Genomic DNA, 14,386 nt, shown 5'->3' with positions numbered 1-14,386 from the left:
GTCTTTTTAGCAGGAAACCCCTGAGGGAATGAAACTCTGGGAGGCAGGGTGCTGGGAAAGGGCTCGGAACAGTCTCGCGGCATCGTTTTTGTGGTGTTAACGGCACAAGGGCCTAAGTACTTCGTCTATGGCTAGGGACACAAAAGGTGAGATAAGGAAAAATAGAAAAGACCGACAGCAAAAGGGAAGTGAGGTCAGACGGGCAGGCAGAGAGTGCAGCTAAGTCACTCAGGCGAGGCAAGGACCCTCGGGTCCTGGGGGGACAGAGACCCTGGGGATTGAATTCTAGTTCACCGCAACAGAGCAGATTAGTGTAAACAAAGAAGACTGTGCTGAGAGCAGAATGCCAAGAGCCTTAGACATCTGACCGCACTGGCATTTGCCTGAACCCTTCTCAATCTCAAGCCCAGCCCACAGCGGCACAAGAATGTGCAATATAAATTTCAGGGGTTTTTTTGGGGTTTTTTTTTTTTGGTCTTTTTGCCATTTTCTTGGGCCACTCCCGCAGCATACGGAGGTTCTCAGGCTAGGGATCGAATCGGAGCTGTAGCCACCGGCCTACGCCAGAGCCACAGCAACGTGGGATCCGAGACACGTCTGCAACCTACACCACAGCTCACGGCAATGCTGGATTCTTAACCCAACTGAGCGAGGCCAGGGATCGAACCCACAACCTCATAGTTCCTAGTCGGATTCATTAACCACTGAGCCATGACGGGAACTCCTTAAATTTCAGTTCTTAATGGGCAATGACATCTCTCTGGGAGATGTCTAAGGAGCTGAAAGGGGCAAAATAACAAAGTGGATTTTGCACATCATCTTCCTCAACAACCTCCCGTTTCCCACTTTCCTGTGGCCCACAGCCCCTTCCCATCCGCAAGGGTCAGTCTCCCAGGTTGCAGTTATTGGCCAACTGCCATCGGAGAAAAATCTGAAGCCAATGGCCAACGATTCCCCCCCCCCACACACACACACACACGTGGGGGACTTTCTTATGTGATAAATGCCCCAGAGGCACTTCAGAAGGCAACAAGACCATCTCATCAGTGGCTTGAGGATGAATCTGGAGGTATTGAAAAGGCTACATAGATGGCTACGGGGAATAATGTTTAAGAGGCACATATTAAAAGAACTAGTCAGAACAAGATCCGCTCACTCTACAGAGGTTTGAGAATTTCCCTAAAATCTAGATAAATACGTGGAGGATAAACAGCTAAACAGTGATGCCTGAACCCTTCTCTTATACTATCATTTAGCCTCCTTGAAAAGCCCTCCTTCCCTATCAGCCCTAATTCTTCGAAGCTTGAATTAGGGGTGGTGGTAAAGATACTGTGTCTGCGGAGGACTAAAAAGGACTCAAAAGACACTTGAAAGTTACCTACTTGGCCCAATTCATTTGCGCTAGTAACTTGTATCCTTGCCTCTTTCCATTCTTCTCTGATTCTTGCCTACCTCTCATCTCTTTCCATGTACACTATTCAAGGTGGTCAACTAAACTGTAAACCTCGGGAAAAATAACCTCCTCTTCTTCTTCAGTAAATCTTGGCAACGTCATGGTCTATACACACAAGACCTTCCACATATCTAACTGCCGGCACATTTTCCATCTGCCTTCCTGACGTCTCTCTAAAACATTGTTTTTCTGAAACTTCTATAAGATCAGCTTAGAAAAATTTATTTTTCCAAACTTTTATTTTATCTGTCTTTCTTTAAACTCTTTCTTCAAATAAAATCTTCCAGGGCATCCTGATAAAATAAACAGGTTGCTGGAGGGATGGAATTGTGAATCTGTCCCTAAGCACCCCCAAAACTCACCAGGGCAGGCTCCTTAGAGAGACAGACAGCATGGAGTGAGGAAGAGCCCCGGCCTTGGGGCCAGGCTGTTCTGAGTCTGGACACAGGCACTGCCATTCCTCTCTGAGCTTTAGCTTCTTCCTCAGCCAAACTGAGATCATATCACCTATGTCGGAGGATTGGAAAGAGGGAATGAAATAGTGTGTGTAAAGAATAAGCGCACAGCAGATACTGTACTGGAGGTGGCAGAGTGCGGGGCTGGGCGGCACTGGGACTGAACAGTGGCAGCACCCCTTGTTAGCTGTGTGGCCAGAGGCAAATCACTTAACCTCTCTATGCCTTCGTTTCCTCCTCTGTGGCCAGAGGCAAATCACTTAACCTCTCTATGCCTTCGTTTCCTCCTCTGATGAATGGAGATAATGAAACCATACTACACGCGGTGGTCGTGAGACTGAGGAAATACATGCCAGTGTATGCCACACAAGTACTTCTTAAGTGTTTGCTATTGTTATTAACTAAGTTAACACCTATCAGTCTTTTTCCACACTTGAAAGTCTCTGTGTCAGGTGTGCAACAAGAAGGATCTCAGTAACAAAGAAAGCTTCGTAAAAGACAGAACAGACCTATAGACACATTGATCAGCTAGCCCAGGCTTTCCAGAGCATCTTCATTCTTATGCTGTCTAGCTCCTTGTTGGGGTGTACGGTGCACCCTTTGTCCCCATTTAGCAGAGTAAGCTTGGGAGGGGAGGCCTTGTCCAGCTTGTTCATCACTGTCCTTTCAGGGCCCAGAAGTACTGAGAAGGGTTCCTTCCGGACACATAGAAAACACTCAATAATCATTCGCTGGTATGTCTGTTGAACAAATGGATTGGAGGAGGAGTAAGGTGATGGCTATTTTTTGTCTGTCTTCAAGAGGGCACGCCACTGCCCCTAGTGGTTCTACTAACTTTCATAAGATTAAGCCCACAGAGATCTGCATTACAAATTTGCCTGGCACTCCTCCGGTCATCAGTTGCTGCTCAAAAATCGGATCATTAATCCCATCCACTGATCTCACACTTTGTTATAATTCTAACACTTCTCTGGGTAACATAAGACTACTATTTTCAACTATTTCATTATCACTTTAGTAAATAAAAGGGCAGCATAAGCAACAAAATTCACCGATAATGCTAACAGGAAACAGGAATTCTAAGGATTGGGGGCAATATTTTAACTTGTTTTCCCTACAGGGTCGTGTAGTTCTTATTGATTGGATTTGGCAGTCAGTACCTTTGGGTATTAGAATATCAAAGAGGGTACAGAGAGAACTTTGGCAATTGTTGGCTTTTCTATATGTGGTCTTGGCAAATGCTGGTCGATTGACGTGAGTCAGCTAAGACGGGCTTATTGTCGGATTATATACAGACCTCCTTTGGCCATTAACCAGGATATTCGGGCTGGAACCTCCTTTTGATATAGAGAAAAAGAAAGGCCAGAGAAAGCTACAGTGCCCTTGCATCACACACAACCCACAGTTACTCCCTGCTTTGAAGCCATAATTCTAAGAAATAAATCAGATCCAAACTAAAATTCCTTTCCTCTATACCTCCCACGAGCTCTCACACTAAGTATTCCTTCTCTGTGATCCAAAATCAAGACGGTGAGAATAAGAACATAGTATTTATCACGTCATGAGACATAACTCTTTCCTATGGGTTTCTCTCTCCTTTCAGTTCCTAGTTTTCCAAAGGCCAGTGTATATGCCATTGCCTGTCACGCTCAGGCTTAATGAATGGGGAACAAGTGAACTTGGGTGGTTCTGATAGTTTCACGTTTTAGTCTAAATTACCTTCACTGGTTGTGTTTCTCAGGCTTGAATTCTATTGTGTGCGTGAGTCCATCTGTTGGTAACTTAACCAGGTACCTCAATCTCTGGATGGAGGCCTTCGGAGAGAAGCAGCTGCTGTGCTGGGCCTCGCCTGGCTCCGCTCCCTTCCATCTGGTGGGTGGAGCAGCAGACTGCTGGGAATCTCGCTCGGGTCTGGGCCCTGTTTCTGAAAAGGCCTATGCATGTCCCTTCCACGTCTCATGGCAGACAGCGAGGGCTCCGTTTTAAAGAGGATGCTAACTGCCTGCTTTAGAGTGAAAAACATAATAACAACTTCTGAGGTTAGGGTGACTGTGTTTCCAAAAGTTAGTACACACCCTGTGAATTTGAACAAGGCGCGTCAGTGGGTTTCCTCACCTGTGAAATGGTACGTGACAATTCATGTTATGAGGAGTAAATGGACTGATATGCGTCAAATGCTTTCTACTGGCGCACAGAACGCACTCCATAAATGATAGAGAAATCTTTCAGAAATGTATTCTGCTGCAAGTAACCCTGATTTTCAGAGACTTACATGATTTGCTGGCCTTTGGTTTTCCTTATGTTACAAGAAATATGGAGATAAACTCCTCCAGGGCTCAGGGATGCCAGAACCAAAGTCTCTGCCACTCTCCAGGCTTTTTACTGATGGACGCCCAGGAGTTCCACGCATCACACCCCTTTAGGAGGGAAAACAAGAGTCTTCTCGGAGTCCCCTAAGAATTGCCTTCATGTCTTATTGCCAAACTGTCTCATACAGCGACCACTCGCTGTAAGAGAGTGTAAGAGAGTATGCATTTAGCTTTTATACTTTCTGTACTGGAACCTGAGAGGGAGAAGGGGGTGTCGAGTGCTGGTTGGGTACATAAACGAAGAGTGTCTACCACGAAAAGCGGCAGTCCCGAAGGCAATAACAGCAACACTAACAGAATTGTCTGGTGGTCACAAAATATTGAAAGGAGAAGCAATAATCATTCCCATTTGTCAGATGAGGGGTCTGAGGTTCAGCATGGTTAGAACACCTGTCTATAGTCTCATGACGACAATTACCGAGCAGTTTTTAAACTCAGGCCTTAGCTCTTTGGCATCAGAAAGAACTAAGCATGTCCCAGAACGTATTCTTTGGAAAGGTAGGCTCACAAATTGCTCCTTGAAGCAACACAGTTACTTGGTCAAACAAGCTTGAAAACCCTCTGCATACTCTATTCTTTTATTGGCAATAAACACCGAGAAGTCTTACGGTGTATAAACCCAATCATTCATTTGTTAATTCTCTCCCATCTTCCTCAAGCTTATTGAACCCAACACTGCATTGTCAAGTAACTCAGCAATCCGGAGAATTGAGACAACAAAGGGGATGTGCTTTGGAAAACATCATCATGGCCAAAAGAGAAGACATGTTTCTGGGATCCTAAAGAAAAGTTCACCTCTTCCATGAGAAGGGGGCTAGAAAGAGCCAATTCCACCTCCGATCCTGGAGAGAGAAGTGCTTTTGTTCTCCAAGCACCTAAGGGAAGAACAGAGCTAATTCTACCAGATCTCGCAGTTTTCTGAGAAGTTAAACAGGCTCACCCTAGAGCACAAAAAAGAAAAGTGCTAGGAGTCAGTCATTCAACCCACTGAAATAGCAAAGGGAGATTTTTACTTAAAAGGGAGTGAGTCACTATAGATTTTTTTTATGTAGAAACGTACTATTTATGCCATCAATGTATAGAGGTCCCTGTGATTAACATTTTGGTTCTAGGCACTAATTTTCCAGCACGACATGGTGCAGCATCAAATCATTGTCAAGCAGATAATGCCAGGCTTCCGTTTAAGGCCTTCACTTCAAGCTGCAAATTGACAAATGAACACAAAACCAGTTCTGACCTAAATAAAGCATGGAATGTGATAAGTCTAAAGTTCTGGCATTACAGCCTTCAGAATTTCCAGGACTGTGAGTCTGAGGTTCTGAGAAGCAATGGGTCTTCCATGGCTGAATTAATGACAGAGGCCTATGGCTCTATAAATTTTCCCAGAAGGTAAGCCCTCCCCAGGGATTCTAGGCAGGTGGCAGAATCATTAGCATTGCCTCCACCTCAATTTTAGAAACTATCATTTGCCGCTTCTGTTTTAATTAACTAATTAACTTTCGCTCTAATTACCATTGTCGTGAAGGCCCACTTAGGCTATCTGCTAAAGCGACTGCTAGCCCTTTCACGTCCACTGCCCCAACTGCAATCTGCCTGGAAAACTGGCTCTCTTGTGTGAATTCCAATATGCTCCAACTATCATCAGAGCTTGATGATTTCCAATTACCGAGATGTCATTAAGCGGTGATTGGTCTTCATGAAGTGAGGTTCCTGCCATTTCTCCCTCTTGAAGAATCCTCTGCCTCTTCCTTCTCTCTTGCCAGATCTTTATCATCTTCCAAAGCCCACGTTCCTCAAAGACATCGTATCAGACGAAACTATCTCAGACTTGCCTTCATCTGGACGCAGAACCCTCAGCACCCACCCCTCACACCTTCTTCACTGATTATTTATTCACGAACATTTACTGGGAACTGAGCATTGCCAGGCACCGTGCTAGGCCCTGGGGCGGGTGGGGGTTGTTTTGTCTGTGTATGCAATAGGTTCACCACTATCCACTAGGGTCTTAAAAGGCTTTCTGTCTCAGTGCCGACACACAGCATGACACCCGGTGGTGCTCAGTGATGGATGGATTATGAATCTGGGGGGCGGCAGCTCTCAGGGCTCACGCTGCCATCACCGTGAGAACCACCACTCACTCCGCTGACATGACTGCCCAGATTTTATCTGCTTTGCTCTAAAAAAAATTTAAGAAGAGATACATTTTTTCTAAAACAAAACTTTTTTTTTTAATCAAGCCTCCATTAAGTGCCTACTCTGTGCTAATATGTACTGTTAGAGATTCTGGGGATAGAGATTTAAAAAAAAAAAAAAAAAAAAAAAAAAAGACTTCAAGGTGCTTTTGGTTTCCTGCGACAGAATTAAAAACAGTAAGTATAATAAAGGGATACAGGACTGTGATAGGCGTCTACAGGGGAACAGAGGGGCCCAAAGGTAGAAGCAGTAAATTCTACATGTTGGAAATTAGCAAAACCTTCCAAAGGCACCAATTCGAACAAGAGAAACTATTTAAACACTTTAATCTCTGCTTGGACATCTTCAGAGCTTCTCCACTGGCTAGGACAGGATAGAGCCAAACATTCTTCCCCAGGCAGCATTGTATCTAGTCAGTCCGTTGCTTTTCCATACCAACCCACTCACAATTCTCTGGCTGAACTTCAGGCCTCTATCAAGATGGTTACTTTGGTATAAAATATACCTGCCCCACTTACCTTTACTCTCGCTTGGCCAACGCATACCCATCTTCCATCTCACTTCTGCTGGAAAGTCTGTCCTGACCACCTGGGGCTGCATTGGGTCCCCCTCTTTATGGACCAAATGAGCCAGGGGCTTCTCCCTGTGGAGCAATTATCATCTTTGTTATAATTACCTGTAAGACTCCCTTACACATGCACATGTGTGCCCACATGGTACACACATACATACCACAAACACACACTCACTACACCAAGAATTTACTAAGCCTATCTTAATTTTCTGTGCCACTCACACCCAACACAGGGCCAGATACATAGACAGCACTCAAAAATGTTTGTTAAATGAATGGACAGATGGACAGATAGACAAATAATGATGTTTAAGCTACACCAGCACTTGACAATGAACAAAGAAGGGCTGAAGACGTTGAATAATTACACTCGTGGAGCACTTGCTATGGGCCAGGCACTGCTCTAAACCCCTTAGATGTGTTCACTCACTCTTTTAATCCCCAAAACAATCCTCATTTTACAGGTGAGAAAACTGAGGCGAGCAGAGGTGCATTTACTTGCTCAAGTGAATACAGAGTATGTAGAAGAGACTGAGGATTAGAAAAAGCAGGCTGGTTTCAGAGCCAGTGCAAGCAACCATTAAGCCGATGTTGCCCATTCCAGCTCTGAAGACACTGTGGCCTGAACTGGGAAATCCCGAGACTAAATGGCTGTGGGGTCCAGTTCTCCCCCAAGGAGTTGCCCCAGAAACCGCTCTCTGTGCTTTACTGCACTGTAACCTCTCGAGCCGGTCAGACCTTCGACTGACCCAAATTTCATTTGCCTCTTTTTTTTTTTTTTTCCTGTATGAATAATGTACACAGAAGCCTCTGAAATAAAATGTGAACATTAAGGGCCACCTGAAGTCTCTTCTATTAGTGAAGACTTTAAAATATTTATATAGGGAAGTTCCCGTCGTGGCTCAGTGGAAACAAATCTGACTGGTATCCATGAGGACACAGGTTCGATCCCTGGCCTCGCTCAGTGGGTTGGGGATCTGGTGTTGCCATGAGCTGTGATGTAGGTGGCAGACGTGGCTCGGATCCTGCTTTGCTGTGGCTGTGGCATAGGCCTGCAGCTACAGCTCCGATTTGACCCCTAGCCTGGGAACCTCCATATGCCGCGAGTGTGGCCCTAAAAAGACCAAAATAAATAAATAAATAAATAAATAAAATATTTATATAGATTTTGTTTATGAGGAAGACAATCTGACCCATTCTTACCACTCCTGCTTGTTATAGTTATTAATAATATCAGTTTCTTATAACTAGGAATTAAAAATGTTTATACTACTTTCCTACATAATAATAATTCTTTTGTGTTTTTGGTATATCTGATCTCATATAAAATCTCATGAAATAGGCAAGGAATCCTGATGTAGGTCCAGGCCCAGGGTAATGCCAACCACTCTTCATCAGTTGTTTGGAGTTTTTTGCTTGTTTGGCTGTGCCTGCAGTATGTGGAAGTTCCCAGGCCAGAGATCACACTCACACATCACAGCAGCCACCTGAGCCACAGAAGTGACAGTGCCACCAGGAAATGCCAACCCGTGTTTTTAAAGTAACTCCTACAAGGTCCATTGCTGAATTGTAGAAGTACAAAGATAAATAAGACACAAACCCTGCCCTTAGGAGCAGCTCACGGAAAAAGTGTGGAACTCCAACCCATGGGCAAATCATTCATTTTTAGGGTGTACAAAATAAAAAAGAAAAGAAGACACAGGGGAAGCAGCGCTCACTAAAGAGAGCACTTTATCCACTCAGGGGTTTCGGGAAGGCTTCCTGGAAGGGTGACACCTGGGTTGAATCCCAAAGGCTGGACGATGACGCGAACCAGGTGAAAATCATGCGACACACTGTTCTGGGGAAGAATATGAGTAACAGCCAGAGGTAGGATCCAACTGGTGTGCACAGGGAATCAGCACATAAAATGTGTGTCATCAGGTAAAAGGCTTAGTCTGGGGGGCTGTCCACTGCCACTGTCCCCCGCCCCCGCTTCCTTCCCATCGCCTCTTTAACACCCACTTAGACAACTGACTTCCTCCCACGCACAGCCACCTCCAACACCACCCTGACGCCCCGCCAGCCTTCCCCAGGCAAAACTTTTATGTCCCCCCACCCTCTTCTCGCTGCTGGAAAACACAGACTGGCATGTGCTTTTATAATCATGATCTTTAGTGACTCGCTTCATTCTTTATGTAGTAAACACTTATCACCAACTACTTGATTACAGAGACTCTTGGAGGTACTTTGATACATATTATCTCCTTGGATCCTCACACAACATCTTCTACGAGAAAGTACTACCTTCATCCATGGAGGAGAAAAAATAATTGAGACATGGAGGTTAAGCTACTTTAGCGCACATTTAATAATTAGTAAACTGAAGGATTCAAACACAGGTCCATATGCCTTCATGGCTTGTCTTCATTCCAATACTGTCTTTCTGACAGATTCGTTTTCTCAACCACGTACCCCATTTTCCTGTTGTTTGTAAATAAGGTCATCCTGAGAGTATTTCTGCCATGAATAAAAAATTCATGTTGCGATTCTGAGTTGTATGCCCAGGGAAATGACCCCAAAGGTGATCTTTTTTGGGAACACAGGCGGACCAGACGAGGTGACATCATGGAGCGAGGTAGCCTATCAGTGCCCCCTTATGTTCCAACCTGGCAGTAGTGGAGGGTGGGCAAGGGAGCCTGGTCGGCAAGGACATGGATTCCAGCCCAGGCTCTGCCACGGACAAGCTGGGAGCTGAGACGAAGTGCTGAGCCCTCAGAGCCCCTGGTGGGGGAGGACAAGAATGCACATTACAGTTACGCTGGGAGCACAACACAGAGTGTACCCCACAGCCCGCGTTCAAGAGACGTGACCCCTAATCACGGGGCCATCTCTGCTCCTGTCCACCCCGAGTACAGCTCTGATGACATAATACGAGGCGGTTCCGTAACATCATTCTTCAGCAAAGTTACTGAAATAGAAATATCTGACCTTGGAAATCTGGCCTGAATTACTATCCATCTCTGCTATATCCTGGGGCCACCAACCCTCCAAATTTCCATCATATTCCTAGGGGACAGGTTAAGACGTTTCTGTTTAAGTACTTTTTGAGAAGTCAGACTTCCCTCGGAGTTTAAAGGCAATCTGCAGGCATTAGCCACTTTTCACATTCTCCTGTGGTTTGGGTGGTGCATTTAGACTTCTTCGTGGGAAAAAAAAAAAAAAATGGTTTTTAACAGCCCAGAACATATGGACCCATTTCACCTAATGAGACATGAGAGGGCGAATCGCCGTGGTGAACTGCATACATGACATAAGAAGCTCTCTTTGGTGAGGCAAGGGTGTACCCACATTGTCTGATTCTGTTTAGGCCAAAAGGGGGACAAAAGCAATGGAAGGAAACAGTCGCCACAGCCCCCATGCACAAGCCCGCTGCCCAGCCTGGCTCTGAGGCTTCTCAGCCCCACGGCCCCGAGGGCAGGAGCTGCCAGGGAACTGACTCTCTCAGCTCGGCTCAGTTAAAACGGCTCGGCCAAAAATGCAAACTAAGAACGCTCTCTTCTCTAATTTGTTATTCATGTGGCTTTTTCAGTTGGAGAGAAAAAGAGAGACCATGACTTTGGTAAACAAACAGATCTGTCACTGACCTTGCGCTTCCCAAACAAACAATAACTGGAAAACAAAGCTTCGTAAACCTAACGAAGCTCCCGGGAAGATACGGAAAATTGCAGTCCGCCTTTGCTAAGTTTGCTAAGCGAGTCCCAACCACCCCGGAGAGGTAATATTGATTCATGCTGATTAAGGTGCTGCTGACACAGGCCTCACACATTGAGAACCACACTCTTCCACGTTCTAAGCTCACAACCACCATGTGAATTAGATCTTCTGCTGCTGCTTCTCTGTTTTAACTGTGAGCAAACTGAAGTGCTGAAGAGGTTAGCTGATTTGTCCAAAACTGCACAGCTATCAGGGGAAGCAGGTAGAATTCAACCCACGGCCCTCTGCCTCTAAACACCACGCTTTTTCCACAACAGCATGACTGCAAAGCTCTGAACAGAATATACCAAGCCACTAACTGTTCCTCCTGCCTGCCTGCCCCATATTAGGACTTTTGCTCCATGGACTCAAACTCTAGGGCATTGCCTGCTCTCACAGGAGGCTTGCTAATGGCTGGCTTATTAAGCACACTTTTTTTTTCTTTTTTCTTTTTTTTTGGGGGGGGGGGTCTTTTTAGGGCCGCATCTGTAGCATATGGAGGTTCCCAGGCCAAGGGTCGAATTGGAGGGGTAGCTGCTGGCCTACACCAGAGCCACAGCAAGGCAAAATCCAAGCCGCATCTACGACCTACACCACAGCTCATGGCAACACCAGATCCTTAACCCACTGAGCAAGGCCAGGGATTGAACCTGCATCCTCATGGATGCTAGTCAGATTCATTTCCACTGAGACACGAAGGGAACTCCAGTTAAGCACACTTTCTCCTCCCTGCTTATCTGAGACACTCCACAGCAGTCTCAGAGATGATTCAAACGTTCTCCCACCTTCTCCCCTTCCACCTGCAGGGCACACACACGTCTGCCCCCTGGAGCCAGTGTCTCCAACCAGGAGATCAGGTCCCATGTTCCTCTGTACCCTGGTCTAAATATACAGTTGCATCAGTGCCAACAGGGGGTTGTGTATTTAACTAACGGGTGATATGTAAAGGCCCTGGGATACAAACTGGCTAGAATTTCAGTAGGTGGTCACCACATAATATTGGCATAACAACAAAAGGAAAGCAAACAAGCAAAGGCGCTTTCTTCAGTCTCAGATGGCATGTCCCCCGTGGGAGGCAGAATGGTGACGTCCCAAATATGGTGACATTCCATTCCCTGTAACCAGTGAGTATGTTACTGTCCACAGCAAAGGGACTCTGTAGGGTGCTTACGTTAAGGAAGAGAGCATCCTGGGTTATCCAGGTGGACCCAGTATTATCACAAGGGTCATTACAAGAGGAAGGCATGGGGATCAGAGGCAGAGAGGGATCTGAAGATGCGGCTCTGCTGACTTTGAAGATGGAAGAAGGATCAGGAGGTCAAGGGACACAGGCAGCCTCTAAAAGCTCAAAAGGGCAAGGAAACGGAGCATCCCTTATTAGAGCTTCCAGGAGGAACAAGGCCCTGCTAATTCCATTCTTTTAGTCAGGGTAATCCATTGTGGACAGCTGATCTCCAAAACTGTAAAATAATAACTCTGTGTTAAGTCACCAAGTCTGTCATCATTCGTTACAGCAGCAAGAGAAAACACACACCCTCTGTTAACATGTGGAGCTCAAACACTGACCACAACACTCCTGAAAAGAGATCTTGGCTCCGGCAGAGAGATTTTGGTCTTTTCCACACAAAACTCCTGTGAAGTTCCATGATATTCTACAAGGTTTTACTCTGGCCACCTCTCTCTCTATTTCTCTTCCTCCCTCCCCTCCCCCACCTCTCTCTCACACACACACATAACATACACACACTCTCTCTTTCTCACACACACACACACATCACTGAGGCAAGAACATTTTCTTATGCATCCCTAGGCTGGCTCTGACCAGGAGCTCAGTAAACTGTCACTATGGTCGCACAGGAGATAAAAAGGAGATCAGGCCCTCCCGAGGCCCTGCTTTTCACTCCTCACAAGGACAAAAGGCCCCCACTGTGTTACAGCATCCATCACAACTTCTCCCTCTGTTACGTCCTGTCCACTTCATTCTTGATCCCACCGGAGTCCCCGTCAGAAGTTGAAGGGAGCAGGGCCCACCTGACCTACTGGTGAGAGGCAGGCAGGCCAGACAGAGTGTTCTGACTCAGACAGACACACTGTGACATTGGGGGTGGGGGAGGGTGCCTGAGGGAACTGAGAGGGCACTTGAGTTCAGCGTGCACTGCGGACACCTCTCTCAGAGACCATCCAGCCACTCGGGACAGCCAAGTGCACAGTCCATCGCTGGAGACTAGACCAGAGCACAAGGAGGCTTTTCTCCTCCAGGCACAGAGCGAGTGGCTGCCAGGTCAGCGAAAAGAGGACCAAATGTTCCGGCCCAAACAGACTGGCAAGCACCTTTCCCTTTCGGTGGTAAACTAATGAGAATATAAGAAAAAATCAATTTCAACCTCCACTCACAACAGGACTCTAACTTTAGGACTTGTTTTAACCCAAAGGAGGTCTGAAATATCTAATGATACTTGAGAAAAACTGAGCAAATCGACCTGAGTGAAGAACTTGCAAAGACACATGGGCAGAATGCTAATGTGCCGCACGGGAGCTGAGCAGACGCGGACCTCTGATGCCTGGCCTGTCTTTTTCACCTTCAAATTCCAGATCCCTGCATCAAAGCCCATGTTATCTAATTTCCCGTTGGACATTTCCAGAGGCTTCCGTTTAATTCTATTCACTGTGCAGACACTGCTTTGTGACTGCTTCTCCAGGGAGAATAGTGCCAGACAGAGAGCGAACCGTGGGCTGAAAGGAGCAGACAGTCTTTAAACTCCAGGGCATTTCTAACCATCCTTAGTGAGGCCAGTGAAGAACCAGCCTCCACGTGTCAACTGGTCACAGACTCTCCTCTTTTTTTCCTCCTTTCCTTGTCCCAGAACCCTCCTCCCCACCCAGCGGTCAGTGGACTAAGTCCCTCTCCTGCCACTAGGTGGCACGCAAGGGTCCCTGGGCAGCTCCAGAGGGAGAGCATTTCTGCTCCGGAGCTCTCAGCTTGGGGAGCAGGGATAGGGAACTGCCACTGCGGGCATGTATAGAGAGCGTGAAGCACACAGCCAGAGGCAAACTTTTGCAGAGGCAGCACTAACCACAGGTGTGCTGATTCCCAGAGGAAGAAGATTCCTAATTCAAACTTGGTTTTCTCATCATGACATTTCCATGCTGATAAAAATGGTTTGGCACATAAAAGCTGGGAGAAATCATCATTATTTCCTAGAATACTGATGCTAGATTTTTTTTAAACCCTACATATTATTCTCACATCATAGAGGAGCCTTGCCTAAATATTCTCCTGCCACGCACACCAACTACTATCCATCTCCAGGTACTGAGGACGAGTGCTATTTATTTAACCCCATTCATTTCTTCCAGCAAGCTGGTTCGGAAGGTTCATTATGCCCATGACACAGATGAGGATTAGAGAGATGAAGACACTCGCCCAAAGTGATGAGTGGCTAAGCCACAGTTTGAACTCAGTTGTGGCAGTTTAGAACGTCAGCCCTAAAACACACTAAAATTCAAGGCTTTCTTTAAAGTTTGACCTTCTGAATGAGAAGCCAGTCTGTCCTGTCACAGGCTTAGTCACACCATTTCTGGAGAGGAACAAAGCATGGTGAATAGA

At 46.2% G+C, this 14,386-nt stretch overlaps 2 protein-coding genes across 12 annotated transcripts in view; one reads left to right on the top strand and one right to left on the bottom strand.

The window, feature by feature from the left end:
* Positions 1-14,386, bottom strand: part of LOC102160855 (uncharacterized) — a 393,443-nt gene that overhangs the window by 163,660 nt on the left and 215,397 nt on the right. For 2 of the 4 annotated variants that reach the window (XR_014814879.1, XR_014814882.1), the window contains exon 3: positions 6,989-7,113. The exons of 1 other annotated variant lie outside the window; for it this stretch is intronic. Coding sequence is in view for 1 of the 3 variants with exons in the window: in XM_084975645.1 (XP_084831771.1) it covers positions 1,816-1,960; positions 6,989-7,113 (270 nt within the window). In the remaining 2 variants the exon portion in view is untranslated. Of the gene's footprint in view, positions 1-1,815; positions 1,961-6,988; positions 7,114-14,386 lie in introns of all 4 variants that reach the window. One more of the 4 variants, XM_084975645.1, reaches the window with a different exon arrangement.
* GRM5 (glutamate metabotropic receptor 5) overlaps positions 1-14,386 on the top strand; it is a 523,795-nt gene that overhangs the window by 468,705 nt on the left and 40,704 nt on the right. For 3 of the 8 annotated variants that reach the window (XM_084975625.1, XM_084975624.1, XM_084975626.1), the window contains exon 9: positions 4,937-5,238. The exons of the other annotated variants lie outside the window; for them this stretch is intronic. In XM_084975625.1, the coding sequence (XP_084831751.1) occupies positions 4,937-5,060 (124 nt within the window). In that variant the 3' untranslated portion in view covers positions 5,061-5,238. Of the gene's footprint in view, positions 1-4,936; positions 5,239-14,386 lie in introns of those variants that run through there. 8 annotated transcript variants of the gene reach the window in all.

The sequence above is a fragment of the Sus scrofa genome, chromosome 9 (genome assembly GCF_054392235.1).
Source record: "Sus scrofa isolate SSC_HxYL_T2T_F1_AM1 chromosome 9, Sscrofa_HxYL_maternal_Yorkshire_Landrace_v2.0, whole genome shotgun sequence".
Lineage (NCBI taxonomy): Eukaryota > Metazoa > Chordata > Mammalia > Artiodactyla > Suidae > Sus > Sus scrofa.
This window is presented reverse-complemented; position numbering and strand designations above follow the sequence as displayed.